The sequence below is a fragment of the Mirounga leonina genome, unplaced genomic scaffold (assembly GCF_011800145.1).
Source record: "Mirounga leonina isolate KUSES-001 unplaced genomic scaffold, KU_Mleo_1.0 Mir_454, whole genome shotgun sequence".
In the NCBI taxonomy this organism is placed as follows: Eukaryota; Metazoa; Chordata; class Mammalia; order Carnivora; family Phocidae; genus Mirounga; species Mirounga leonina.
The window spans coordinates 307483-333078 of NW_023270763.1; the positions used below are offsets into that span (position 1 = coordinate 307483).

General features: G+C 61.8%; 1 protein-coding gene across 3 annotated transcripts; it reads right to left on the bottom strand.

Moving 5' to 3' along the window:
* Positions 1-5534: 5534 nt before the first annotated feature.
* PDGFA (platelet derived growth factor subunit A) lies at positions 5535-25402 on the bottom strand. Of its 3 annotated transcripts, none has more exons than XM_034988198.1 (7): positions 24899-25402; positions 23351-23447; positions 18668-18772; positions 16445-16632; positions 9478-9604; positions 7136-7142; positions 5535-6297 (listed from the first exon to the last, which is right to left on the bottom strand). In XM_034988198.1, the coding sequence occupies exons 1-7, from the start codon at positions 24959-24961 to the stop codon at positions 6081-6083; spliced, it is 804 nt and encodes a 267-aa protein (XP_034844089.1). In that variant the 5' UTR covers positions 24962-25402; the 3' UTR covers positions 5535-6080. The 3 variants fall into 3 exon arrangements, with proteins under 3 accessions (XP_034844089.1, XP_034844090.1, XP_034844091.1); XM_034988199.1 differs by adding an exon at positions 8915-8983 and having other exon boundaries at positions 6041-7142; XM_034988200.1 differs by having other exon boundaries at positions 6041-7142; positions 24899-25397.
* Positions 25403-25596: the final 194 nt, after the last annotated feature.

The window sequence follows — 25596 nt, forward strand, 5'->3', positions numbered from 1 at the left end:
AGGGAGGGAGGGAGGAAGGAAGAGCTTCTGGAAACCTGGGGACACAGCCACAGCCTCTGGTTGTCTAGAATTTGGGGCTTGCTGGCCCTGGAGGACGTCTGAGCGGGTGCTGTGCTGGGGGAAGAGGCAGGGGGTGCTGGCACTGCCAGGCTGTGCTGGAGGACAGGGTGGAGGGCCCTGGACCAGCACGGGGTGGGAAAGTGGCCCCGGGGCCGGGCAGAGCTCACAGCAGGCACTGCGGGGCTGAGCCAGGGACCCGGGGTCTTGGCACCATGCAAGAAAGAGCCTCCTGTTCCAGGTGGCAGCGGCCTCTCTGGGAGCACAGGTCCAGCAAGTCTGCAGAGGCCTCTTTCTTGCCAAAAATGCAGCTGTAGGGAAAGGCTCACGGTCTCTGTCTGGGGACCCAAGGAGACCTGGGGCCTCTGACCGCGGGCACCAGGGGATGGGATGGGGACAGCTGCCTGCTCTCCGAGGCCAGTGGGGCGGAGCAGGGACCGGGAAGGACCCCAGGGGCAGCTGGACAAAAAGGCCAGGGTCCCAGCGCCTGTCCCCAGTCAGCCCAAAGGAGGACCCCCTCAGGCACCTGGAGAAGGTGCTGTTGCCCCCTGGCATGCCCCCCCGCCCGGGCTGACAAAGGACGATCCTCACCCAGGCCCATGCTCAGCCCTAGACACCAGCAGGCATCTCAGGAGCAGCAGGAAAAGTCAGAATGGGGCGCCCCACCCAGGCCCTCCAATGGGCACCCTCTGCAAAGGGCACAGCCAGCCCAGAGCCCAGAGTGGTGACAAGCACAGGGCTGAGCCACGGGCAGGGGTTTGGGGAAACTGTCCAAGGCTGGCTGCGCTCGGTCGTGCGCTCCGGGTGCCTTGTCCTTGACAGTTAGGATGACGTGTAGTCTGGGAGGTACTCCTACGAGCCTAGAGTCCCCCAGGTAAGGTGATGGGGACTCATGGCCCATGTTCTGTGGCCAAAGGCTGGGGCTGACCCCCCTGGGGAGGGATGTAGCCCCCGGTGGAGCGGTCTGCTGGTAGCTTACCCCCCCAACCCCACCCAAACCTGAAGCCTGCAGTGGGACCCCACCTGGGGACTGTCTAGGAGAAACTCAGAGGGGAAAGAAGTATTTATGCCTGTCTGTCTGTCTTCCCTGCACATCGGAACCACAGAGGGCCTTCTGGGCAGTATAGCCCCTGGTGGAGCCCCACTGGGAGCCAGAGGGCTGCGGGGGCGGGGCGGGGGGGTTGCTTCATCCCCCAGGGTGCGCCAGGCAGGGGCCTCAGGCTGCCGTCCCAGTAGGGACTGGTGTCTGGTGCATGGCGGGGCAGTCTTCCCAGGAACGCTGCCCACTGATCGGCAGGCCAGGGGCCAGATAGCGAATACTCCACATTTTTTGGCGGCTCAAGGGCCTGGTTGGAAACAGTCACCGTTTTATTCTGTAGAAACCACACGCTTTGCGTCCCAGTGCCCTGCAGGGAGTGGGGGTGGAGTCCAGCTGCCCCCGCCCAGGGGCTGGGCACCAGGGGGTGACAGGCCAGGTCCTGCTCACCACTGTCACCTCCGAGGCCAGGCTGGGTGCCGGCCCCCGCCCCAGGGTGAATCCAGGGCCTCCTGCTTTGGTGCAGCCAGGACAATGGGAGACGAAGGACCCCAGGGGCCCCCAGGCCTCCCTTCATGAACCCAGAAAAGACCCAGACCCCCAGCCCTGCCTCTGAGAGTCCCCAGCTGGTGAGAAGACAGACCGGGACCCAGGCAGTCGCTTCAGCTGAAGGTGTGAACAGGGCGAGATGGTCCGGTCTGGGAGGAGTGGGCAGAGAAGCTTCCAGGCCCTCTCACCTGGAGGCCACCTGGCCCACTCTGCACCTCCTCCGCACGCTCTGTGCTCGCAGCGTGGTGAAGAAGAAGGACAGGTGTGTGAGTTCATACACTCTGCCGTCCCTGTTCGAGAAGCCGCTCGCGTGGGTGGACGGGTGGGTTTGATAGACCGTTTTGGGGTCTGTGCACCTCCTAGTCATGCTCCCCTGGCCTGGACAGCAGCTCCTGCTTTGTGTTGCAAGGACCGGGGGGGGGACTCCATCCCGAGGTTCTGCTCGGGGCCAAGCCCTCTGCATACACCAGCAATGGTTTCCCAGAGCGAGGAGGGACCTACCAAGGTCACACGGTGAGGACACCCAGAGTCACATGGCAAGGTCATCCAAGGTCATATGAGATACCCAAGGTCACACTACCGGGTGGTCCAGGGCACAGAAGAGCCCAATAGAGCCACATTCTCACACCCCACCCTCGGCTGCCCCCAACAAGTGGACACAAAGGGTCCAAGATGGGCTTCTTTATAAAGAGCCCTCCTTGGCCAGGATGGGCTCAGGGCTCGCGCTCTCCTTCAGTTCATGGGCCCCAGGGATGCCTGCCCATGGAGCCCCAGCCCCAGAAACACTGGCTCCTCCCGGCCCACCCACTCAGGCCCATGCAGGCGTTCCCCGCCCCCCCAGCAGAGGCAGCCCGACAGCACCCTCGGGCCCCCTGCCTGCCTCCTCCGGTACCAGGAGGGACCCTGGAGAACCGAGCACTCACACGTGCCACAACCGTGCACAACCGCAGTGGACAAACGCTTCCACATTCGCCTCGGTAACAGCTCTGAGAGGCATTTTGCAAGGCCCCTCAGGGTCCCACGGGACGGAGCCCAGAGGCAGGAGCGGGTGGTGCCCGGGGCTCCCTGCTCCCTGCCTCATCCTTGGATCTCCTCTCCAAGGAACTATCTGTCCAGCAGCCCTTCTCAGGCTCTGCCCTGGGGAATCCGGGCTGAAGGCGAGACCCAGCACACAATTTCCCAGCCCCACAGCCCTGAGGTCACATGGCCGGCCACCTACCATCATCTGGGAGTGCAACTGGCCCCAAAGCCTGGCCAAGGCCCAGGGGTCCCATCAAGGCTCCCAGCCACTCAGCCACCAGGTACTGCCTGCCCCTGTTCCACCTGAATTGTTAATTGAAGTAAAAAAATCACTTTATGTCACTGCCAAAAATGAACTATCACAGCATCGAGGCACCGAGGCTAACTGAATTTTTAATGCAACGCTCAGTTAACGCAGACCCGTCCCAGCCACACGGGGAAACGCCGAGTCTGTCTGTGCCTCTATAAAATGGGCCACACGGCAGGCAGGATGCAGACCCACATGCATCACCCTGCTGCCTCCCTCCCCAGAGGGCTTTGCAGGCAGGGCCTGGGTGCCCACCACAGCCTTGCCAGGCCCTGGGCCCCGGAGCCCAGGATGGGGGTCATTTGGGAACCACCTGAGATGCAGCTGGTGGGGGCTAGACGGGGACAACAGCAGGCTTCCCAGGGGAGCTGCGGCCAGGAGCCCAAGCGGACATGAGCGGGGAGGGGGCCAGACTCAAGTCCCACCTCCAGCTGCTGCCTCGGGGGACGCCCGAGCGTCAGAGCCTCTGTCTCCATCCGCACGAGGAGGTCACAGGCCCTGGGACAGACAGCACCGTTAACTGCAGTCCCCGCAACCCCGACACCCGCCAGGGGCCTGGCCCCGGGACCAGGCGTCTCAGCTCCACTCCAGGTGAAGCAAAGCAGGTGGAGGAGAGCCTTGCACCCTGGAGCTTCAGCTTGGCTGGGAGCACCTGGCATGAAAGGTGGGCCAGCCTGTGTTGTGACAGCAGCAGTGACCGGGAGGAGACAGAGCTCGGCGCTGCTGGGGGGGCGGGGGGGCGGGCGAAATGGTGGAAGGGGGTTACAGAACAAGGAGGTCCGGGGATGAGGAGCACAGCACAGGGAGCTCAGTCAGTGATGCTAGAGTAATAGAACGGTCCAATCCCTGTGTGGTGCACGTGGAACCCGCAGAACACCGTGTCAGCCATGCCTCACTTCCAGAACCCCAGCTCAGCTCTGCAGACAGCCACGCACACAAGACGTGCCCAGGGAGCATCTGCTCTGCTGACCGGTCGGAGCCCAAGGGAAGGGGGAGGCTTCTTCCTCCTCTGACCTGGAGCATGCTGCCCTCCCTGGGGGCCCAGGTGACAGCTGTTGCTGACCCGGTTCCACAGTGGCAGCTCTGGAGGCAGACCGCGTGCTGTCACAGGGCACTCACCGCACCAGCCAAGGCCCCAGCACTGCGCAGTGTCTCCAGCCCGGTGAGACTAAAGCCAGGGAGGCAGGGCGGCCCCCCGGCCCCTGGCAGAACGCTACCTGCTGCCCCCTCCCCTGGTGAGCACAATGTGCCCCCTCCTCTGCTTCTCTGCTCAGGATGCCCCCGAGGGTCAAGGGCACGCCAAGGGCACAGTGCCCTGTCCTTCGTTCCCATCCCCAGAAGGTGGGAGGTGCCCACGACAGGCCTCTCCCCAGAGGTGGCTGAGCCCGGCCCAGGCTGGAGCGCAGCACATGGGACACACCAGGGACAGCCACTCCCCAGCCAGGCACACCACTTCACAGACCAGGACACCAAGTCTGGGTGTGGAGCGGGAGCTGCTCTGAGCAAGGTGGAGAGGCACCTAGTCCACCGGCACTTGCCGGGACCCCCTGACACAGGACAAGGATGGCTGTGACCAGGCAACTGCGGGTCTCCAGGCAGGTCCACCCCTGAAAGAGCCACCACCCCAGGGCTTTGTTCCTCTGCAACACTGGGGCCAGACACACAAAAGGGAGGGTATGCCGAGGGTGGGTGTGACATGCTTCTGCACAGGGAGGCCGAAGACCCCGAGGTCTGTGCTGGGGTCCCTGTGTGCATAATACAGAACCCTTGCCGTATGCCGAGCTGCCGTCCCCACCGTGCAGATGCACACACGGAGGTGCAGAAGCCCGTGGCCCAAGGGCACAGGGCTTTCAGGAGTGCAAGGGACCAGCCCCCAGCCGACAGTGACTTCTCGGGCGCACCCAGGTGCAGCCCAGGGTGACAGGCCGGGAGAGGTCCAGGCAGGAGCAGAAATGCCAGGAATGCAGGGCAAAGCCGCAACAGAGCCTGTGTGCCGCATAGGCCTGCAATCCAGAAACAATCCAGCCAGAGTGTAGGCTCCGCCGGGCGGCAACCCCTTCCTGGCTGGGCGTGGGTGCCACCCTGCCCGCCCCGGCTCCACCCAGCAGCACAGGACCTGGCCGGGGCGACAGGCACACTCAAGTTCCCGCCGCGGCTGCCAGCCCCCGCGCCCGCCCCGGGGCTCTGGGCCCTCTTGCGGCACCGCCCCCTCCCCAGAAGCGCACGAAGTCTTCTCTGCTCCAGCGCCCTAACGGACAAACAGGTCCTCCGTCAGCCAGCTGGGGCAAAGAAAAAAAACACGGAGGTCCTCTCAGCATCTCAGGGAAACATAATACATAAATCCCACGTTGTCCACCTACCATCAGACACGTCTCCAGGGCCCAGTGTCGTGAGCAGCGCGGCCGCGAGATGCCCAGCACGGGGCGGGGGGACTGGGAGGAGCCTCCACGGGCACCACCGACGGGGGAGCGCGAGCCAGGGGACGTGGCCCACTGCACCGCGAGCCCCTAACCCCCACCTCCCGTCCCATGAACTGCGGACCAAAAACCACACCGTGAAGATGTGCTGCTGAAGGAATGCCTTTATAAAAACTCTCCCATGAACACGCGAACACCAGAGACGCTCGCTTTCGCTCCAGAGACCCCACAGGCACCAAGGGGATCGTGACAGTCACACGGCCTCTCTGCTCGGAGCGGGGAGAGCGGGCCACGGGCGACACAGGGCGGCCGGCCTTCACTGGCTCGGCCCGCGGACGCCGAAGTCAACTCACTTCCGGATGAAGCCCATCGTCTGCTTGGCTGCTCGGCTGGGCGCGTGGCCGCCGTCTCCAAGAGGCCACACACCCGGGCAGGACGGCACTGTTGGCCCATCAGGTTCCGGAATCCCAAAGGGCAGGCCTCGCTGCGCAGGCTCTCGTGGTGGGGCGGCCCGGGGCACCTCCGAGCGGCGGGCCCCGTGACAGGAGACAGGGTCTAGACTCAGTTACGCAACTAGAAAAATGTGACCACAAAGCACTTTTCACGTGTATGGGTTTTGTTGGTGGGTTTTTCTTTTTCCTTTTGGTTCAAAGAAAAAACATAGCAGGCTCTCAGGTATACAAAACTGGTAATATTAGATAAAAATACAAACTTCACCTTTACAAAACAAAAACAAAAACACAACACACACACATTTCTGTTGAATACATGTAAAGCGTAACATCTTACCAAAAATAAAGAATTTAGATTCTGTCCAAACACTGGCACAGGGCCACCTCGCTGCGGCGAGGACTGGGAACGGCAGGCCTGGGACGGACTCGATTGGTTCACGCATAGTTCTCTCGAAATGGCTTAAATTAAAAAGTAAGATAAAATGGAGCAGGGGAGAAACACGTAAAGCCAGAAACATTTAGGAAGTGATGCATAGGTGGATATACCATGTTTATTTTAATACATCTCATTTGTTTGCATCCTGCGAGGGGAAATACGGTCCCACCGTCCTGACTTACAGCAGCCTGGTGTTATCGGTGTAAATGTCATCCAAGAGATAATTAAAAAAAAAAAAAAAAAAAGGCTAGCCAAAGAGTAAAAAGGAAAGCTTAATAATCACTTTATGGTGTAAAAAAAAAAATCCACTTAAGGCTCTCGGGAAGGTTTCTGTATAGACTTAAACACTACGGCAAGGAGATGTGTTTCTAAGTCCCGTGGTGGTTCTGAGATATCCCTGCTCCCACGTGCCCTCAGGGCCCTTGGCCCCCGCCCGGAGTCCTCCAGAAAGCAGGCTGTGTCCCTGGCAGAAGCACCTGTAACCCTGGACAGAAATCCGGTCCGCCGAGGCACATCGCTTCCATCCCACGGGGGTGTCCCTCCATTCCAACAACTGTTTAGATATTTTTGTGAGTCCGTTTTGTTTGTCATGTTTTGTGGTTCTCTTTGCTCTCTCTCCCTCTCTCTCTTTTTGACAAGGAAGCTTCTTATTGTTTCACCGAGTGCTACAATACTTGCTTTGATGTCACATTAAACAAATGTATACTGTCTCTTTGTTCTCCAGAGTGTGCACGGAGACGGTTTTTCACGGAGGAGAACAAAGACCGCACGCTGTCAATGAGCACCGTACATAGTAGGTTCAGGAATGTAACACGCCATGTACATCCGTGTCCCGGAAAAGGGCTGCTGGCTTATCCTCACCTCACATCTGCAAGGAGAGGGGAGAGAAACAGACACTGACGAGAGACCGAGCATGCACGCTGCAGTGTGGACGGGGACCACAGGGAGACAGTTCACCCAATCAGGGGGACACACTCACACACTGGGACAAACCTCAGGATTTGAGGGGTTTGTGGCATTTTTCAAGTCAAATATGCCTCAGTACCCTTTCTGTAACCTCCTGACCAGAACTGGGACTAGGCTCTTGGGATCTCACAGAACATTCCTTAGAACAAGCCCCATTCTCCCATTGTACAGATGAGGGAAACTGAGGCCCAGAATGGTTATTTTTTTGTCTTTTTCCTCATGTTCCTCCTCCCCCTCACTGCCAGCAGAGGGCTTGATGTGATTTCTGGAGCTCTGGCAGCCATCCTGGGCCATGAGACAACCCTGAGGATGGATACCACCAGGCAGACGGGCAAGCAGATCTACACTGAGCTCTGAGCAAAGAGCAGCTCTTCCCCATCCACATTACCTGTTCACTGCTTGTCCCAACACCGGTACTACCCACAAGCTAGCAGGGAGGCCACTTGCCTCTCACTTGGCATCTCTGTCATCGGCTGGCCCATGGAGGCCAGAGCCCAATCGACGGTGTACAGACTGGATGCACAAGCCGGCACAAAACCACCCCCAGAGCCACACCCTTGGGGAAAGCAAAAATCACAGGCAAGAAATTGTTTTGAGGCTGCTTCAGGAACCCACCCTAGTGGATCCTTTCCTCCCCAGATGATTCTTATGAACGGACCAGACCCGCTGGCCTCAACACTGCCGACCTGGCAGCTTTCTGCAGTCACTGAACCAGCACCTGGGCTCTGAGATACCATCTCCAAGAATTTTTCCTACAACCACCCATTTGGGATGCCATGGGTTCACACGTGGCCAGAGGCAAGTACTAGGCTCTCCAGAGCAGACAGGTCAACAACAAGGAGCAGGAAGGCTGGAAACTGCCTCCATGATGACTGTGGTTGCCCAAATCCCATTTTCCTCTGGGAAGCAGTATGCCTCTCTACAAGACTACGCTGCCCAGGTCCTCTTGCAGCTGAAGGACGGCCAGTGTATCAGAGCAGAAGTCACTGGGTGGGACTTCTCTAAGAGGGTTCTTTTGCCCCTCTCCCACCATTACTCTTCCAACCTGGAGTGTAGATGTGATTTCTGTAGCTTCAGCAGCCATGCCGAGCCATGAAGCAACTCTGAGGATAGACGACCCCAGTCCTGCATGGGAGAGGGTCCCTGATGATACCTGGAGGATGCGATACCTGCACCTGAACGTCTACCGCATCTCAGCCCTTGTTGGTTTTGGTGTGTTACCAGAAGCCACTTTCCAACACAGTAGCCAACAGCCCTACACGTCTATAAAACATTTTCAGATAGGATCCACGCAGTCTTCAATTCCCTTACCTATCATCCCTGTAAGCCTCAGTCTTTCATCTGTCAAATGGGACGGGTAACCTGCCCAAGGTGATCCCAGCTAATAAACATCAGAGCTACCCCACTGCTGTTCAGGAACCCAAATCACTCCAGTCCTGTGACGCCGGGGCCTCCCCAATCAACGCAAGAGACCCAAGCCAGAGCGGGGACTCTGGAGCAGCAGGGGACGCGAGCGAGCAGACCCACAGCCCAGCCAGACACCGGAAGCTTGCAGGCCGATCAGGGCCGATCAATCAGAGCCGCGAGCTCGCCGCCACGGGAGGGATTCGCCGTGTGATCAGCCGGTGCACCTCCCACCCACAGGACCGAGGCACATCCGCACACAGCTCCTACCTGGTTGGCTGCGTTAGGTGGGTTTTAACCTTTTTCTTTTCCGTTTTTTACCTGACTCCCTACGCCTTCCTGTTAACAGAAGGGCAGGAGGGTGAGCGGGCCTAAGGGTTAGGGCTGCGGACCTGAGGCAATAAATAGCTGAAGTGTTTGTCTTTCTGGAAGAAAACTCAATTAGCTTTGGCACAGAGACACTTCCTGGTGCCCTTGAGCCGGCCCAACGCAGCGGGTCACAGCGCCACGCTGCCTCGGGGCGAAGTCTGACGGGACAAGGGGGAGGCCGAGAGGCCCCCAGGAGCCACCTACTCGGGGTCGGGCCTCCCTCGGCCTCATGGCTCCCGGCACCCGATGCCCCGACCAGGGTGGGGACGTCCAGCGTCCCCCAGCAGGCCGCCTGGGCTCGCGGTCCAGGCTGGTGGCAGCACTGGACCCTAGCGCCCGCCGAGCCCCGCCTCGGCGTGGAAGCCAGGCCCCGAGGACTCCCTGTGAAGTGAGCTGAGGGCAAGGGCAAGGGCGAGGGCGGGGGCGAGGGCGAGGAGCAGGACAGCGGCCGAGGCGGGGCTTACCCGTCTCCTCCTCCCGGTGGTCCGGGTTCAGACCGCTGGCTGTGCATGTGCATTCCAGATGCTCCTCCAGCCGCACCTGCACTTCTTTTAACTTTGGCTTCTTCCTGATGTACTCCACCTTGGCCACCTGCCCGAGACAACAGCCCCGCCGTGAACACCCCGGCCACGCCTCGCACGCGTCAGCGGGAACAGGTACGTGCTCGGCCCCACCCAGGCCAGGAGGGCAATGCCGGCAGGCCGACCTCTGACCTCCAACCTCTAACCTACTCCCTGCAGAAAGGCAGGAGAGCCAGATGGGAAAGTAACCTTCGGCATTTGTGGTTTGGCCCACGTTAACTGGAACCCGAAGGCTCGTTCGCGTGAGCAGGGAGGAGGCCTGCATGAGGCGCTCGAGGTAAGAGCTCTGAGCAGGGCAGGGGACGGAAGGTGTTCGCTCCCAGGTCTTAGGGGCATCTGAGGCAACAAAACCTCCAAACGCATGCTTGATTAGTAAAAGGACAAAAACCCACGGCCACGGAAAGGGGCTGCTGCACGTGGCCTGTGGTCTGTGGCCCCGGCCTCAGCCTCCCTCCCACCTGTCCTGCTGAGGTCCCAGGAGGAAGGAGAGCAGGCCCAAGGGCCCACAAGAAGGCTGTCAGGGTCTGGACGTGGATTCTGGTCTGTGGACCGCAGATGAGGACCCCACAAGCGCCAGGCCTCACCCCCGGCTCCACAGACATGGAGCCACCTCACGGCCTCAGTCCCAGGCTGGAGGCCTTCCCAGGGCCCCCCAGCTACAGCTGACCTTGGCCTAGGGAACCACAGCCTTCTCTGAAACATGGGCAAGGACCCCGGGGCGTCATCCCAGGAGGCCGGGGGTGGGAAGGGTCCAGAACTGAGCCAGTGGTTCCTCCAACTGGGCCTCCTCCTTTGTCGGCCCAAATTACCTGGGCACAGAAGCACAGCATGGCGGACCTGCCTCTGCACCTCTCCCGGGATCTGTCGGGAGGAAATGGCCGGGTCCAGCCCGTGGGCACAAGCCCAGGCAGCCTAGAAATCAAGTTCCTAAGGACCCCAGCTCGGGCCTGGGGAAACCAGCTCATTGTGTCGTGGGAACGCCACTCCACGCTCCACACATACACACATGTGCACACGCAGTGCATGCACACGCCCTGTCGTGGGAACACAGCACCACCTGCCATACATATACACATGTGCACGCACGTGTTCTGTCCCAAGAACACAGCTCCACACACACACACATTATACCCACACCGGGCGTCCGAGGACACTGCATACACACAGTGAGCGTGGCCAGCGTGGCCTCATTTCATCCCAGCTCACGAAGAAAATACAGAACAGTAGGAGCTTTCCTCCCAGACCCTCTCTGCAGCCCCAGTGGGCTCCCCCCAGCAAGTGCCCAGGCCTGAGCTCAGTCCCCAGCAGGGGCGGGACCACCGTCTTCCCACTTGCCCTGGACCCCGCAGATCTGGGCATACGGCAGATGCTCCCATCTGTGCCAACACTGGGTGCGGTCCTGGAAACAGCCCCCAGGGATATCCATTCCACCCCATTTGCCTGGAGAAACTGAGGCAGAAAGGGAGCAGGGTCCACACAGGTCACACCCCAAGCGTGTGGAGGCATCAGGGAGTTGGCAGGGGTGAGGGGATCCCTCGTGGAGAGCAGAAGCCCCCAGCCTGGGGACAGTGGGGAGGGGAGGCGGTGAGGGGGGAGTTCCTGTGCAGAGGCCTGGAGTCCAGAAGCCAGAGGACCCCAGACAAGTGGGACCGGCCACCCCACAGGTGAGCTGGCCCCACGGCTTGCCCAGACCCGTCCGTAGCCACTGGGCTACGTTAACGGTTAACTCGCGGTGCAAAGGGTGCTGGGTGCCCGGCGGCCGCGGGAAGTGGGATGCAGCCTCAGGTGTGAATGTGGACGGCCAGGTGTGAGCTCAGAGGTGGGGTGGGAGCCAGGCCAAGTTTGGGGCCAGGCCTGGGAGGTTTCCTAAGGAGAGAAGAGGTAGAGGAAAGGACCTCAGGCATGAGCAGCCCCAGCCACGGGGCAGGGTCTGCTCCACAAGGCACCTACCGCTCCAGGAGGCCAGGACCACAGAGAGTGAGAGAGAAAAAGAGAGAGATCGATCCTTGGGACATGGGGGCAGAGAGCCTCCACTTTCCCCTCTATAAAATGGGAACAAAGATCGTGGCCCCCAGGGTTTCACATGTATGGAAGCACTTGGAACTTTGCCACTGGGCTACCTTCCGGAGCAAGCAACCCCTGGTATCGGCATGTCGAGCTTACCAAAACCAGCCCCCAGGCCCAGAGTGAACCTCCCCTCGAGGGCACTGGGTGGGGTGCACCTCAGCGGGCCTCCCAAGAGGGCAAGAGGACCCTGGCCTGAGCCTGGCCATCGTGCCAGCCCTCCGGGCATCAGGAGCTCCAGGCCCACCTCAGCCCCCTCTCCCGGCCCAGCCCCAGGGTCTAAGCAGGTAGGTCAGAGGCCACGGCCCCCCCGTTCTAAGCACTCATGCGCCCCCACGCATGGCTTCCCTCCACCACTGGACTCTGCTGGGGGACACAGGGAGGCGGGGGGCAGGCAGCAAGGCACAGGTGGGCTGGCCCCTCTGCTCAGCAAGCACCTCACCCGGTTCCTCTAGGGGAACAGGTACTAGGACCCCAGGCTCTGGGTGCAGGGGGCCAGGCTTGTTTTCCACTGAAGACAGACCAGCCACGGTGGGGAAGGCAGACACTCCAGAAACCCACCCCCGCCACGGTCCCCTTGGCAAAGCACTCAGCACACCGGCCACTCCAGTCTGGGAACCCACTTTCTCCTCAGACGGGCTGTTTTTATCAAAGAAAAACAAACAGCGATTTATGATTGCACCTGCTTCTGGGTATGTGAGGATTCCAAGCTGTTCCGCCACCTCTGTCTGGCCAGGAAATAGCTGCATTTTTCCCCCAAGAACACACTGAATATTAACTTCTCAAAGCAGCCTCCACACTAGCCGAGTCCCCAGAGCAAGATGTTTACATCTTTGGGACCCTCATTCCCGTCACCTCAGCCCCCAGATCCATCCTGGAGCCCAAGCAGGGTCCCCACACCCCTCCCTCCCTCCTCCCTTTGTTTGTGTCCTGGGCGTCTGAGCTGCACCCTATAAAGAGCACATTCACCTTCCCACCGCGAGTCTGCCTGGCAGGAACCACCCCACCTGCACGCTCCCAGGGCAAAGCCACCCGAGCGTGCGATCCAGTGATGCCGTTACCCCTTCTAAACAAGGGACACCGAGCACAGAAGCCCTGAGGTCCTGCTAGTCATGGTGTCCGGGGCTGGGCCGGGTAGAGCAACGCCCTGCTGGGGATCTCACCCCTCCCCAGGTTATGGCCTGACCACTGCAGAGTCAAGGGCAGGGCACCATCCACGACAAACACCAGCAGAACTGAACCCCATGTGCTGGTCCCTGCAACGCTCACAGCTACCCTGTGAGGGTACAATTATCGTTCGTTTTACGGATGGGTGAACTGAGGCAGCTCAGATGGGAGACCTACACTGCCAGAGCCACTGATTTTCCCCAAGTTCCCTGAGCTGGATCTCATACTCCATCAGGGCGCAGAGGTCCGTGCTGGGCACCCCAGCAGACACACCCAGACCCACCTTCCAGAAGCCCGAGGTCTAGTGAGACACAGCCACTGCCGGCCACCACGGTGTGGCCGAGGACCTGGGTCTCTCCCTAGAGACCTGGGGGCCTGACCAAGTTAAGGGACTTGGCTGTAAACCCACAGGCTGCCCTGAAGGAAAGGGGAGCCCCCAACTTTCGACGCCACACAGCGAGAGGCAGGAGGTTCGCCGCACAGCCCCATCCAGTGCGACCCGACCAGAGTCACGGGCTCCGCCGTCTACACTACCCCTTCTCCTAGCCCTCGAGCCTTGGGTCTAGGGGACAGGGTCAGATGCCTACAGGGTATGGGGTCACCACTCACGGGAGAGAAGAAGAGCGCATTCATCTGGGACACCAGTCAGGGAGCATGCTTGGCCCCCTAAATGCAGACCCCAAATGCTGAGCACAGCGAGCTGATACAGGGATGTCACCCCAGCCCGGACCACGTGTCCACCCCTCCCCGAGATCTAATGGCAGCTATCCCCTGCGACCCCTAGGGGACCACCCTGAAGGCAGGTCCCAGAAGGCACATGAGGGCCCAGCCCCAGAGAGTGAAGGACCCACACCTGAGACCATCAGTTAGAGGCACAAGACGCCTCAGGCCACCCTCCCTGGCGGTCACGGAACAGAGCTGGCCATCCACCCCAGCAAGTCCTGACAGTCACGGCCTGGGGCCTTCAACTGAGCACACCACACAACCCACCGTCTGGGCCTCATGGGGTGGCCGCTCCCAGCCTTACCTTACCTTCTCCAGTAAGCAACCTTTAACTGTGATCAAAAGGCCATAAACCAGAAAACCACACACATGTCAGCCCAGGGCAAGACCTCCCACCTGCCCAGCCACACGGGGCCCCTGCTGGCCCCCAGCACCCCTCACAGAGGCTCGGCCCAGGACTCAGCCCCGATGGAGCGGGGACAGCCTCCTGGGCAGGCGTAGGGGCCAGGCCGGCCTCCACAATGGACCTCCTGTTCCCACTGACCTTTTGTCCCTTCTCGGCCAAAACCCCCAGTGTCTGGGCCGGATGTTTTCCTGCCAATGCTCTGATGGGTGGGCAGGGAGAAGGGGCTCCCTTCCCTGAGGGAAAAGGAGGAAGGGGTCTGAGAAGAGCAGGGCGCCAGACATGGAACCAGGCCACTGGGCTCCAGCTGCAGGACTCAGCCCCTCTGTCCCCTCGGGTGGATCACGACCCCATCTGAGCAGACGAAGGCCTGTGGGGGGAGCCCTGGCCCAGCGCCACCATCTGCTGAGCCCTTTGGGCCTGTGCCCAAGGCAGATATGGGCCCCTCCCACCCACTCAGGGTGGGCCAGGAAGAGGGGATCACGGCCCATCCCAGGACCAGACACAGGGAACCCCGCTTCATTCTGGCACTGCTCTATCTTTGAGAGTCCAACTGGACACCCAAAGGACAGGCCCTATGCCCAGCATCCATGTGTGGGACTGTCTCACCTAGAACACTACCACCCCCACACCCAGGAAGAAAAGATCTCAGGTGCCTGGATTCTCGGGGCTCATGAAATCCCCTCACAACATACCGTAAGTGAGGACACAGAGACCCGAGGGAAGCAGGCCAGGGTCCCACAGCAGGCTGCACGGGAAAAGTCTCAGTGCGGGAATGCACAGCCCCATCCCTTTGGGCCTCTGTTTCCCCCTTTAACAAAGGGTGCAGAGCTGGGCTCCGTGCCCAGCCGGGGGCCCTGGCAGCATGGAGTCGGGAAGCCAAGACAAGAGCCAGTGCCCCAGAGAAGTGCACCAGGGCGCTGGGAGCCTGGGCGTCAGGGGAGCGTCCGCCGTGGAGAGCACAGAGCAGCAAGCCATGGAATTTGCTTACTCAATGCCCCAAGTGCTCGAGGACCAAGTCCCCAGAGGTCAAGGGGAGCCCCACTTACAGGCCTAACATGTCTTCTCACGTGACAAGCAAGTGTCCCAGCCAGCTACATGACCCATAAGTAAGTCTCCCCTGCACTTCACTCTGGGGCCAGGGGCAGACATCCAGGGGCCCCGAAGAAGGGCACACGGGATCTGAAAGAATCTCCAGTCGAGGAATGGCTTCTGACGCACCCCCAGAATCTTCATTCCAGGAAAAATGGACGCACTTGCTGCTGGAGGCTCAGCTGAGTGGGCAGTCCATCTCCACTCAATAGGTGTCCCGATGCCCAAATCCACAGCCCAGGGTCACGTGGGACCATAACCCGCCCAGAGCCAGCTTCCAGGGAAGGCAGCCCCCTGCCCTAGACCGGGAACACCCAGGACGCTCCAGCCTGACCACACTTCAGGGAAGCCAAGACACTCTGGATGCCTCCCCTCCCACTCTATCCTTTTGGAAGCAGGAAGACGGCACCCAGACCGGGGCTGAGCGCGCAGAAGCAGAACAGCTCCACTCCCAACAGGGGCCCGGCTGTCCTGGGACCCACTTGGGACCTGCACAGCCCTAGACACCAAGTCACTGTGTTTCAGACCCATTTCACAGATGGGACAAGTGAAGCCAGAGGAGAGCAGACCCATGCCCTAGGAACTCCTCCAGCCCCTGGGCCAAAACACCAACATTTGGCCAAGACCCCAATGTGCCAGCCCAGAATGACCCGAAGAAGCAGATTTCCCCCAAGGACCAAGGCGGGAAGAACAAGGAGCCCCCACACGTGTAATCTGAACGTGACCTTCCTATGCCCCCAGCACTGCCCTGGAAGTCACCAGGGCCAGCGCCCTGCCCCGGAGAGGGCTTTGGGGCAAGCGCCTCGCTGTATGCCAGCTCCCAGGGACGGCAGGAGCACGGCAAAGACAGCCAACCCGGCTCCGATCCTGAGGGTCTCCAAGCAGAGCACGGCTTCCCAGGACGAAGGGAGCGGCTGGCTTTGCAGCCCCACCCCCAGGACCAAGGCACCCGCAGGATGGCCCTCCGCGGGAGTCCCTGGACACACAGCCCACAGCAGAGCAGGGTGCCCTCCCTGAATTACAGACGAGGGACGGAGGCCCGACGGGGCAGGCCCTGAACCCACACCAGCTCTCCTGCCCTGTTTCCCGTGTGCTTCTGGGGAGAGACTCTGAGAGGACCCCCGACCCCTCTCGCCACGCACCACGGCCCCGCTCCAGTGCCTGCAAGAACTCTCTGGGGCTTGGGGGAGACAGCGGGCAGCACGAACACAACCCATGAGGTCCTGCGTTGTCGCTTCATGGGGGAGGCTGCGTGCAGGGGCGGGGGGGACCAGAAGCACCCCCAGCAGCCGGCCAGCCCCACGTCCCGGCTCTACCACCAGCCTGCTCTGCACCCGGGCCTCGTGCACCGGCCAAATCAGCCTTCAGGCTCGGGGCGCCCAGGCGGGGCCCAGGGCTCACCTTCACGCTGCGGTGATGGACGCGGGAAGGCTGGCACTTCACGCTGCTGGTGTTGCAACAGCCTGCACAGCGCTTCACCTCCACGCACGGGGGCCAGATCAGGAAGTTGGCAGACGTGGGGTCGACCTGGCTCCGAGGTATCTCATAAATGACCGTCCTGGTCTTGCAGACCGCGGGGATGGCTTCCTCTGCAGACCAAGAGCCAAGGTGAACGCACGGGCCGTCCCGCCAGCACCCAGGCCCACCCTGTGACCTGAAGCCCTGAGGGGGGTGTGTCCCCCCGCGGCTGCCGCTTCGTCCTTGTGGCACATCGCACCACCCCAGGACCTAGCAGGGATGGAGAGACACCCCGGCCCCCGACACGGTGCATTCGGCCCGGCCCAAGGAGGAGCAGTAGTGAGGGCCGGCGGGGGAGGCCCCAAGGCAATAGGGCAACAGGCCCCACAGCCAGTGGACACATCAGGGCCCAGCGCCACCAGCTGCCACAGGCCCCAGGCCAGGCCCAGGAAGGGAGGACACCCGAGACGGGCAGCGGATGCAGGATGCAGGATGCAGGACTCAGGCCTGCCTCCCCAGCCCACCGGCCGCAGACCTGCTCACTAAAGGCCACCAAGAGAGCACCCCACCAGCCGGGAGGCTGCCCTCTCAGGAGGGACTGGCTCTACCTTCCACTCTGTGCTCCTCGGCACAGGCCGATCTGTCCGACCCGAAGCCCCGAAATGCACTGGATGCCAGGGCACCACTGCCCGATGAGAAACCCACCTGGGGACCCCAGCACATGTGCCTTCCTCCCCACATGCTGCCTTACTAATCCACGCCGGCCCCTAGGCCCACTGGGCCTTGAGTAACACGGGGCCAGGCAGGAGGCCTCCAGAGCCCAGAACTGGAGGGAGCCACTCCTGGCTGCAGAGGGGCTGGCATGACCCCCGTGGCTGGCACCAGGCAGGGCCCCGTCCTCTGCAGACAAGAAGAGCCTGAAATGCAATCGAAGGACAAGAGGTGCCTTGCCCCAGCGCCAGGGATGGGTGCCAGCCTCTCTCTTGCCCGTCCCCCCACAGGGGCCAGAAGACCTCCCGAGAGCCCTGGAGACTGGGGGTACTTGCATCCTCCCCGGTGGCCTGGGAGCACCTGGGAGGGGGCGCACGGGGTCTCCCAGAGCAGGCCTGCCAACAAGGAAGGCCGGATGCTGGAGATCGGGCCACTCCAGTGCGGGAAAGGGCTCTGCTCGCGGCAAGCAGCCCAGGGCCCACCGGCTGTGAGGGGCCTGGGGACCCTGGCCAGGCGGGGCCGAGGGTGGAGCCAGAGAGACAGTCCAGGGCTCCCCATCTGGAACAGGACAGGCCTGCTGAAGCGCCCTCACCTCTGACACCGGTCTGGAGGACAGAAAATCTACAGTCCTACAATAAACGTCATCTGGGTGGGCCCACCTGCCTTCAGGAGGACTCCTCACCCACACACCGCGCTGAGACAAGAAGCTATGAAATCTACCTTCTGGGGGGCAACTAAAGCTCAGAGGGGGGCAGTCACTGCCCAAGGGCACACAGCAGGGAAGAGCAGTGGGGGGGGCGCACACCCAGGCAGTTAGGAAAAGCAGGAGGAACCCCCAGAGTGGCACAGGACTCGGGGGGTCATACCCCCAAGCCCCGCCTCCCAGGGCAGGAAAGTGCAGGCCAAGATCTCTCTGAGCTGAGCCAGAGCCCCGGAAACCCCTCGCAGCCCCAAGGGGCCAGACAGACATGGGGATGCTCTGCTAGGGGACAGGATGCAAACACCCCACAAACCCACGCCCGGCGAGTGGGGTGGGGGCCACGGGCAGGGGCGTCTGCTGGCGGCCCATTCTGTGGCTGCCAGCCAGGCCACCGCACTACAGACTGGAAAGGAAACACGACCACGTTTGCAGCGAGGCCTCCTCCAGAACAGGCCCCAACAAGACCGGGCACTTAAGGAATTTATGATGGCTCTCCTCTCCTGGAAACTCTTGGCCCAGGCCAGCCTGCAGCAAGCAGCAGACGGGCCGGGGCAGGGAGGCGCCCCCGGCAGAGGAGGGAGGCCTCCGGAGAGATGGCGGGCGGCCGGGGCTGAGCCGCTGGGGTCCCTGGGCCTTTGTTTTATGGAGGAGCGAAGGGATGACTCCCCTGAAGGCCCCATGGGCGAGAGCCCCCCAGCTCCCCCAGAGTCCCCAGCCCCAGCGCCCCCTCCCCACCCGGCAGACCCAGGGCTCACCAATGCTTCTTTTCCTCCGGATGGGCACGGGTGGCTCCTCAGGTGCATGCTTGGTGGCATGGCTCCCGTGGGCTCTCAGACTCGCTTCCAAAGCATCCTCAGCCCCTACAGATAGAAAGAGGAAATGATGACCAGCCAGCCCACATCTGTGGGGCACCCCGGGGCCTGTCCAGCAGTGCTTCCTACCTGCCTCCCCCAGACAGACAGGGTCCCCAGGGAGAACCGTCACTCCCACGTGTGCAGAGGATGAAAGACTCCCAACTGCCAAAATCACCCGCCGACCTCTGGGAAGCCTACACGGAGGTCCCCCAAATGTGGCACCCTCTGCAGCAGGGGTGCAGACCTGTGCAGTCGGTGCGGAAGGGGCAGGTGATCCCCCCGGTGAGGGCTGGACTTCCTCCTCCGTAATACCCAGAACCACCAGGCCGGCTGCCCCCAGGCAGGCCCACCTCCTGGGAAGGGCCTCGGGGACAGGGCCCCTCCAATGGCACCGAAGGAGAAGCGCATGCGCTGCCACAACTTCCCTGCTGAGCACGTGTGTCCTTCTCTCCCTCTTCTTACTAAACCAGCTCTGGGCCGACAGCTGGACTCCGCTTGCTCCTGAAGTTAGTCCACTCGGAGGCCACAAGAAATGCAAGTGGGGAAAGTAAAGGAACAGGAACCCTGGTGCCCAGTAGAGGGGGCGGGCTGGCAGAAGCAAAGCGTCCCAGGGCTAAAATCAGAACTGGACCCTAATCCCCCAGGCCTACAATGGCACCTGGTACACACACTACCACCCTCCCCCCTCCCCCCCCAGTGCCCCTGGGCAGCCTAGGTGAGTCCCAGGTCTCTCAGATTCCTAGAAGGGACAGGTGGGTGGGAGGGACACACAGTCCTGCCACCTGCCACTGGGCCCAGCCCGCCCCAGTGACACTGCCTGCACCTGGATGAGGGGGGTCACCCCTGGCCTGCCCGCCTTGGCCCCCAGACCCAGCTGGGGGGATCTCTTTCTACTTCCCCCTCCATCCCTGGCTCCCCAGTGGATGAGCAGGGGCACTGGGTCCTGAGAAGCACACCCCCACAGCCAGGGGCTCCAGCAGCTGTGCAGACCTCCCCCATGTCCTGCTGTCCCTTCCCTGAGAAACTCAAGCAGAGTCCTGGGCAGCAGCCCGGGCCACCAGGGCCACAGCGACTGTCCACAAACCATCAAATCCAAAACCGCTGCTCACTTAAAATGAAAACCAACAACCAGGCAAAAGGTACAAACCACAAGAGATGCGCCCTTTCCGAAAACTAGAGTCTGGGAAGAACCCAGCTTCTCACTTAAAATGACTCAATGTTCCACTGCCACTAATTTTTTTGAGACCCAAAATAAGATCAGAACACAACTATTCATGCAATAAGAATTTCCCATCAACCAACTGTTACAAGAAGCATTTTTTCACGAAAAAGTGACATTTATGAGTCACGTCCTAGTGGTAGCCATCTTGCCATCCTCAAACCAAAGACCTGCTGGCCCATCGTCGGCCTCCAGGAGAAAACGCCTCATCGGCCACTATCTTCCCAGCCTCCCGAAAGCCAGGTGTGAACCACTCCGCGGGTGCCTCGATCCTGACACATCTGCAGGACCTGACGCGGATGACGAACAAGGACGTGACTGCAGGAGCTGCCAGGAGCCCCGTCCTGGCCGCTCGCCTGGACAGACAGAGAAGACCATGATGGCCAGCGCTGAAACCTGAACCGGCGGGTGGACTGCTTTCAAGATGAGAGCCCTTCTCTGCCCCCTGATCAAGATGGGTGGTCGCCGTCCACGCTGATGGGGGGCGGCCTGCAGCCTGACACTGCTTGAGAAATGACCCAGCAGTGACTTAGGAGAGAAGGCCCCGCCTGAATGAGGTCCTCAAGCTGCTCTCAGGACAGCTAATCAAGGGGGCTTCCCTTTTGCCTTGCACGCACAAATGCCCAAGTGACAGCTCAGGATGGGGACAAGTCCTCCGGCCTTCAGTCCTGGTGGAGCATTAATGGCCCAAGCAAGATGGGGACATTCACGCATCTGTTACTCAGTGACCCCACCACACGGGCACCAGGCCAGGCTGCTCGGAGAACAAAGCTCCCCCCTGGCCGCCTCACTGCTGAATGGCTGGTTTCTCATCACAGTCGACACACAGGTCCCAAACTCCAACCACTGGTCATTCAAAGTCCACACGCTGGTCTCTGCACCCAAAAGCCCCACATGGAAAGTCAGCTACCCCTGAGCTCCATGCACACCCTGGGGATTCTCAGACTCAGTGCCGTCCTCACTGCCTCCGGCTTCATCTGTAAAATGGGGACGCAGCCGCCCACTGTCCCATCCAGGGTCCCATCCAGAGTCCATCACAAAGCCCCGCCAGGGAGGAGAGGGCCTGTAAGAAAAAGCCTTTTCTGCTTCCCAGGCCTGATTAGCTCTACACCCAAAACACCGACCTGAAAGGGCTGGGTCACCCTTGGAGTTACAAAGAGGGATTTAGGACTACCAAATGGGTTTCTCCACACCCCAGCTCCTTCCTAAGGGATCCCAGGCAAGCCTCCAACTGGACCTCACGGGGGTCCAGGGCCTGGAGAGCAGCTTAGTCCTCAGATAATTGGCCCCTCAGCTGTTTACAACCTTCCACAGTCGCAAGATCTGTTTCAACTCTTCACTTTGGGCAGGAACAGGTGTTAGGGGAAAAAAGAGGGCAATGTGAGCTCTAGGAGCATCCAGTGGCAGCTTCTGTGCTCGGAGACCAGCACTGCCCTGGCTCGCAGCTTGCCCCTGTGAGAGGGTACCAGGCCAGGATGGAGACCCACTTTGGGATCGGTGTCACACAGGGCCTCCTAGGGGGAAAGCTAGTGAGCAAAGAAGATCCTAGAAACCCCCCTCTCCTCTCACTCCAGTTTCGCAGGCAGGAGGAGTTCTACCCCAGAATCCAAGTCAGACCCCAAACCATGTGACAGAAGGTGGAAGGCAGGGGCGGGGGGCAGGAGGAAGACGAGCACCCAGGGCTTTTTATAAGGGGGCAATTTGAAACCAGCCAGGGAACTAGCTGGTGCATCCTGCTTTTTCGGTTTGGACCCTCCCAAAGAGGCTCTGGGCCCAAAAGCCCCCAGGTCAGGAATGCCATCAGCATAACCCACCAAGCTGCAATGCAAAAAGTGTTAATGGGTGGGAGGTGGATGGGGGCGGGGCTGCAGACACCAGAATAAGAATGGTCCCAACAGAAAGTGAATGGCCCATTTCCCGGTGGCATCCCAAAGCCGTCCCACAGGGAGGCCCAGCACTGCACCAGCCTCGCTCCACCAAGCCAAAAAAAAAAAAAAAAAAAGCCCTGAATCTTCTCAGGGAGGTGGCCTCCCCACTTTCACAGATCCGCCAGGGACCAGCAGAATGTAGGCGAGTGTTTTCCTCAGCTAACCAAAGCCAAACCCTTCTCCCCAGGGTTACACATCAAGGAACCAGACCAAAATCCCCCCTGGCCCAACTCTGATCTCCAAGTGAAATTCTACCCCCTTCCTGATAAGGATCAGCCAAAGGATTTCCTGGGTCACGAAACTACAGAAACCATCGGCCTTGCTAGCAAATGGTCTTGGCATGAAATGAAAATAGTTCAGGCCTCTCCACCACCATAATTAGGTACAAATTTCCAAATGACTAGACCATGTGATTTTACTTAATTCTTCCCCCCACCCCCCCTTTGAGGGTAGTCTGCAGCGAGAACGAAATCTTCACTGAAAATTGTTCCAACCAACCTCTACCACCTTCAGCCCTCTGTCTGACAAGCCCATTTTGGGCCTCTTTTTAACCAGACATTAATAAGATGTATTTCTGTAACTAACCCTCGCATGGGTGTTCCCCCACCGAGTACTAATTTGGAGCAGGTTACCGCAAAGATGTGGGCCAGAATCCCTGCCCTCTAGGAAAAGGCTCCCTCCGGTCCACACCGCAGCCACCAAAACCACCAGCTCCCACCCCACCGGGGACAACCTGGGTCCCTGGTGACCTTTCCCCACCAGTCCCCTCCAACTCCGCAACCAACACCAAACAGCTTCAGAACTCTGCGTTTACAAATAAACTAGTTTCTGAAGTGCCTAGGCTCCAGGGCCCAGGGGGAGCCCCCAAATAGTCCCCAAACACCAGATGTGTCCAAGATGCGCCTTTTTATTGGCCTGCGAAAAGAGAGAGGCAGGGGTCTCCTGCAACCACAAAGGCTGGGCGGCCGCCGGAGCGGGGCACCGGCTCGCGGCGATGACCAAGCGGCCCGGCCCGGGGGCGGCTCCTCCCGCGCGCCTGCCCGCGGGGCGTGAGGCCAGGGCTCTGCGCCCGGCCCCGGCCCGCTGCGCCGCTCCTCCGGCCCCACAGGGCAGGCCCAGGGCCTCCACACCTGGCCCCGGCGCCGGCGCCCTCTACGCCGCTGAACTTTCTGTGACACGCGCGCGGCATTTTCCTTAAATGCAAACACAATCCCCGGGCGAGCGAGCAGCTCGCAGCCGCCGCCGGGAGAGAAAGTGGGGATTGGAAGAGAAACTCCTGACTCATCCGCCTGGGCTTTTATGGCCCGGGACTGGATTCTGACCTTTCGGTGCGCTCTTGCGCGGCGCCCGGCCCAGCCCGGCCCGAGCGCGGGAGGCGGCGCGGGGCGCACACCCCGCACACCCGCCCCGCGCGCCGAGGGAAGGGGCGCGATTTACCTACGGAGTCTATCTCCAGGAGTCGCTGGAGGTCCCGGATGCTGTGGATCTGACTGTGCGCCAGCCTCTCAATCACCTCGCGGGGGATCTCGGCTTCCTGCAAGCAGAGCCACACGGTCAGCGCCCGCCGCCGGGCCGGCTAGCGCCCCGCGCCCCGCGCCCCCCGCCCCCGAGAGCGGCCGGCCCCGAGGCCCAGGCCCTCGCCGCTCGCGGGCCGCCCGGCCCCTCCCCGGGGCCCTGGAGTCAGACGCCGAAAGGGGGGGAGGGGGACTGGGTGCGACCCCAAATTCTCGGCCCACGTCCAGGTCCGCCTTTGCAGAAAGCAACCCCTCCCACCTTTAAATTTTCAAACAAAAGCCCGGCACCGCGGCCTCTCCGCCCCGGGTGTCAGTTACAGGAGGTCTAGGGGCAGCGAGGGGCCCGAGGAGTTTGATTTAATAGTGAAATCGACATGCAGAAAGATCAAGTTGAAATGCGTCACGGATCGGCGACGAAAGTCACGGCAGCCTTAACACTTTAATCTAGCCAGGGGCTTAAATTTCACACCGCGGAATCCCGGGCCGAACCTGCGGGGTCAAGGGTCTCCGTCGCAAAAACACGCGCGCGCGCGCACTCACTCGTTCACACGCGCGCCCCACCCGCTCCGGCCCGGCCGCGGCCCTAGCACCGCCCAAGACGCCCCAAATCCAGCGGGCGGCTGGGAGAGGCTGCCCGGCAACGGGAGGGTTAAATCTCCACCTCTCGCGGCTCCCGATCCCTGCCCAGACCACCCCCACCTCGCGGGCTCCCCCCACTCCCTCCAGATTTTTCAAGGGAGTCGGGGGTCGCTGTGTGGGTGTGGGTGTAGGAGGGAGGGGTCTCAAGCACTAAGTTCCCACGACGGGGGCTGCAGAAAAGTCATTCATCACAGCAGAGCTCCCGGGGATTCGGGATTCGACATGGGGGGCGGGGGGGGGGGGACGCCGGCGGTGGGAGGACGCGGGCGACTGGCCCGGCCCCGGCTCGTCTCGCTCAGCCACCTGTAAGCAGGCCCCGGGCGGGCGGGACTGCGCCGGCCCAGCGGCCGGGCCAGGCTCAGAGACAGGGACCGGGGGGCTGCGGCCCCGCACCGCCCACCCTGCCTGCCGGGGGCTTCCGCCGCAGCCGCTCCTGTTTATCCGTTGCTCTTCTCCCCTCCCTGGTTCCGCCAGGTCACACACACCCCTTTCCGCGCTCCCCCCACCCCGATACTGCATTGTCCGCCGCGCCCCGGGCTCCCCTCCCCGGAGAGGAGCCCGCGCCCCCCGAAGTTTCTCCCCACTCGTCCACCCCACGCCGCTCCGTCCCTCCAAGGCAGAGCGACGCAACACGCTGGAAACTCACCAGACACACTTCGGCATGGCAGAAAATAAAACCCAGTTGGAAAAATCAAAAAATCGACCACCCCAGCAGAAATCAAAATGCGCTCTGCAGATCCCCAGAGCCCGAGGCGCCCCGGCCCGCGGGTGGTTGCAGGGGGCGTGCGCCGGGGGAGTCGGAGAGGGGACGGGGCGCGGGGGTGGCACCCACCTCGGCCAGGGCATGGGCGAGGTATCCGCAGCCGAGGAGTAGCAGGCAAGCCCAGGTCCTCATCGCGTCCCGAGGCGCTGGCGGCTCGGCGGGGAGGCGAGGCCGCGGGGCGGGCGCTCCAGCCGGGCTCCTGTGGCGGCGAAATTCAGTACCATCCCTCAGGGAGCGCGGCCCGGAGGAGGGTGGCGCGGAGAGCAGGGAGCCGGCGGAGCGCGCCCGGCGCGAGCAGCGAGTGCGGAGAGGCAGGCAGCGCCAGCGAGGAGGAGGAGCAGGGAGTGCGCGCTCGCCGCGCCCGCCGCGCCGGGAGCCTCCTGGGCCGCCGGGTAGGGGGTGGGGACGGAAGGGGCGGAGGGCGGGGGCTGGGCCTCTTCCTTGGTGCGTTCCCGGTGCTGGCCGCCGCCGTGCTCGCTCCCCGGCGCTGGCTTTAGGAGCGACCCGGCCGGTAATTCTGCATATTTGCGGGCGTCAGCCCCGAGAGGGACCCCGGAGCGAGGCTGGAGCCGCCGCCGCCGCACCACCCATCACCTGTCTGGACGCCCGGCCGGGCCCCGGCCGCGGGCTCGCGCTCTCCCTGCGGGCTGCGGGCGACCCTGCGCGCCCACCGCCGGCCCCGCGCTCGCCTCCGGCCTCCTCCTGCAGCCGCCGCCCGGCCGGGCACGGCGCGGCCCAGCACGGCGCGGCCCGGCGGCCTGCGTGCG

Bases quoted from the DNA above. Each gene is read 5' to 3' on its own strand.
- PDGFA (XM_034988198.1), bottom strand. From the start codon at position 24,961: ATGAGGACCTGGGCTTGCCTGCTACTCCTCGGCTGCGGATACCTCGCC. The intron at 18,773-23,350 runs GTAAATCGCGCC...TTCTATCTGTAG, and splicing joins CCTGGAGATAGACTCCGTAG to GGGCTGAGGATGCTTTGGAA. The intron at 9,605-16,444 runs GTGAGCCCTGGG...TGTCTCGGGCAG, and splicing joins TCCATCACCGCAGCGTGAAG to GTGGCCAAGGTGGAGTACAT.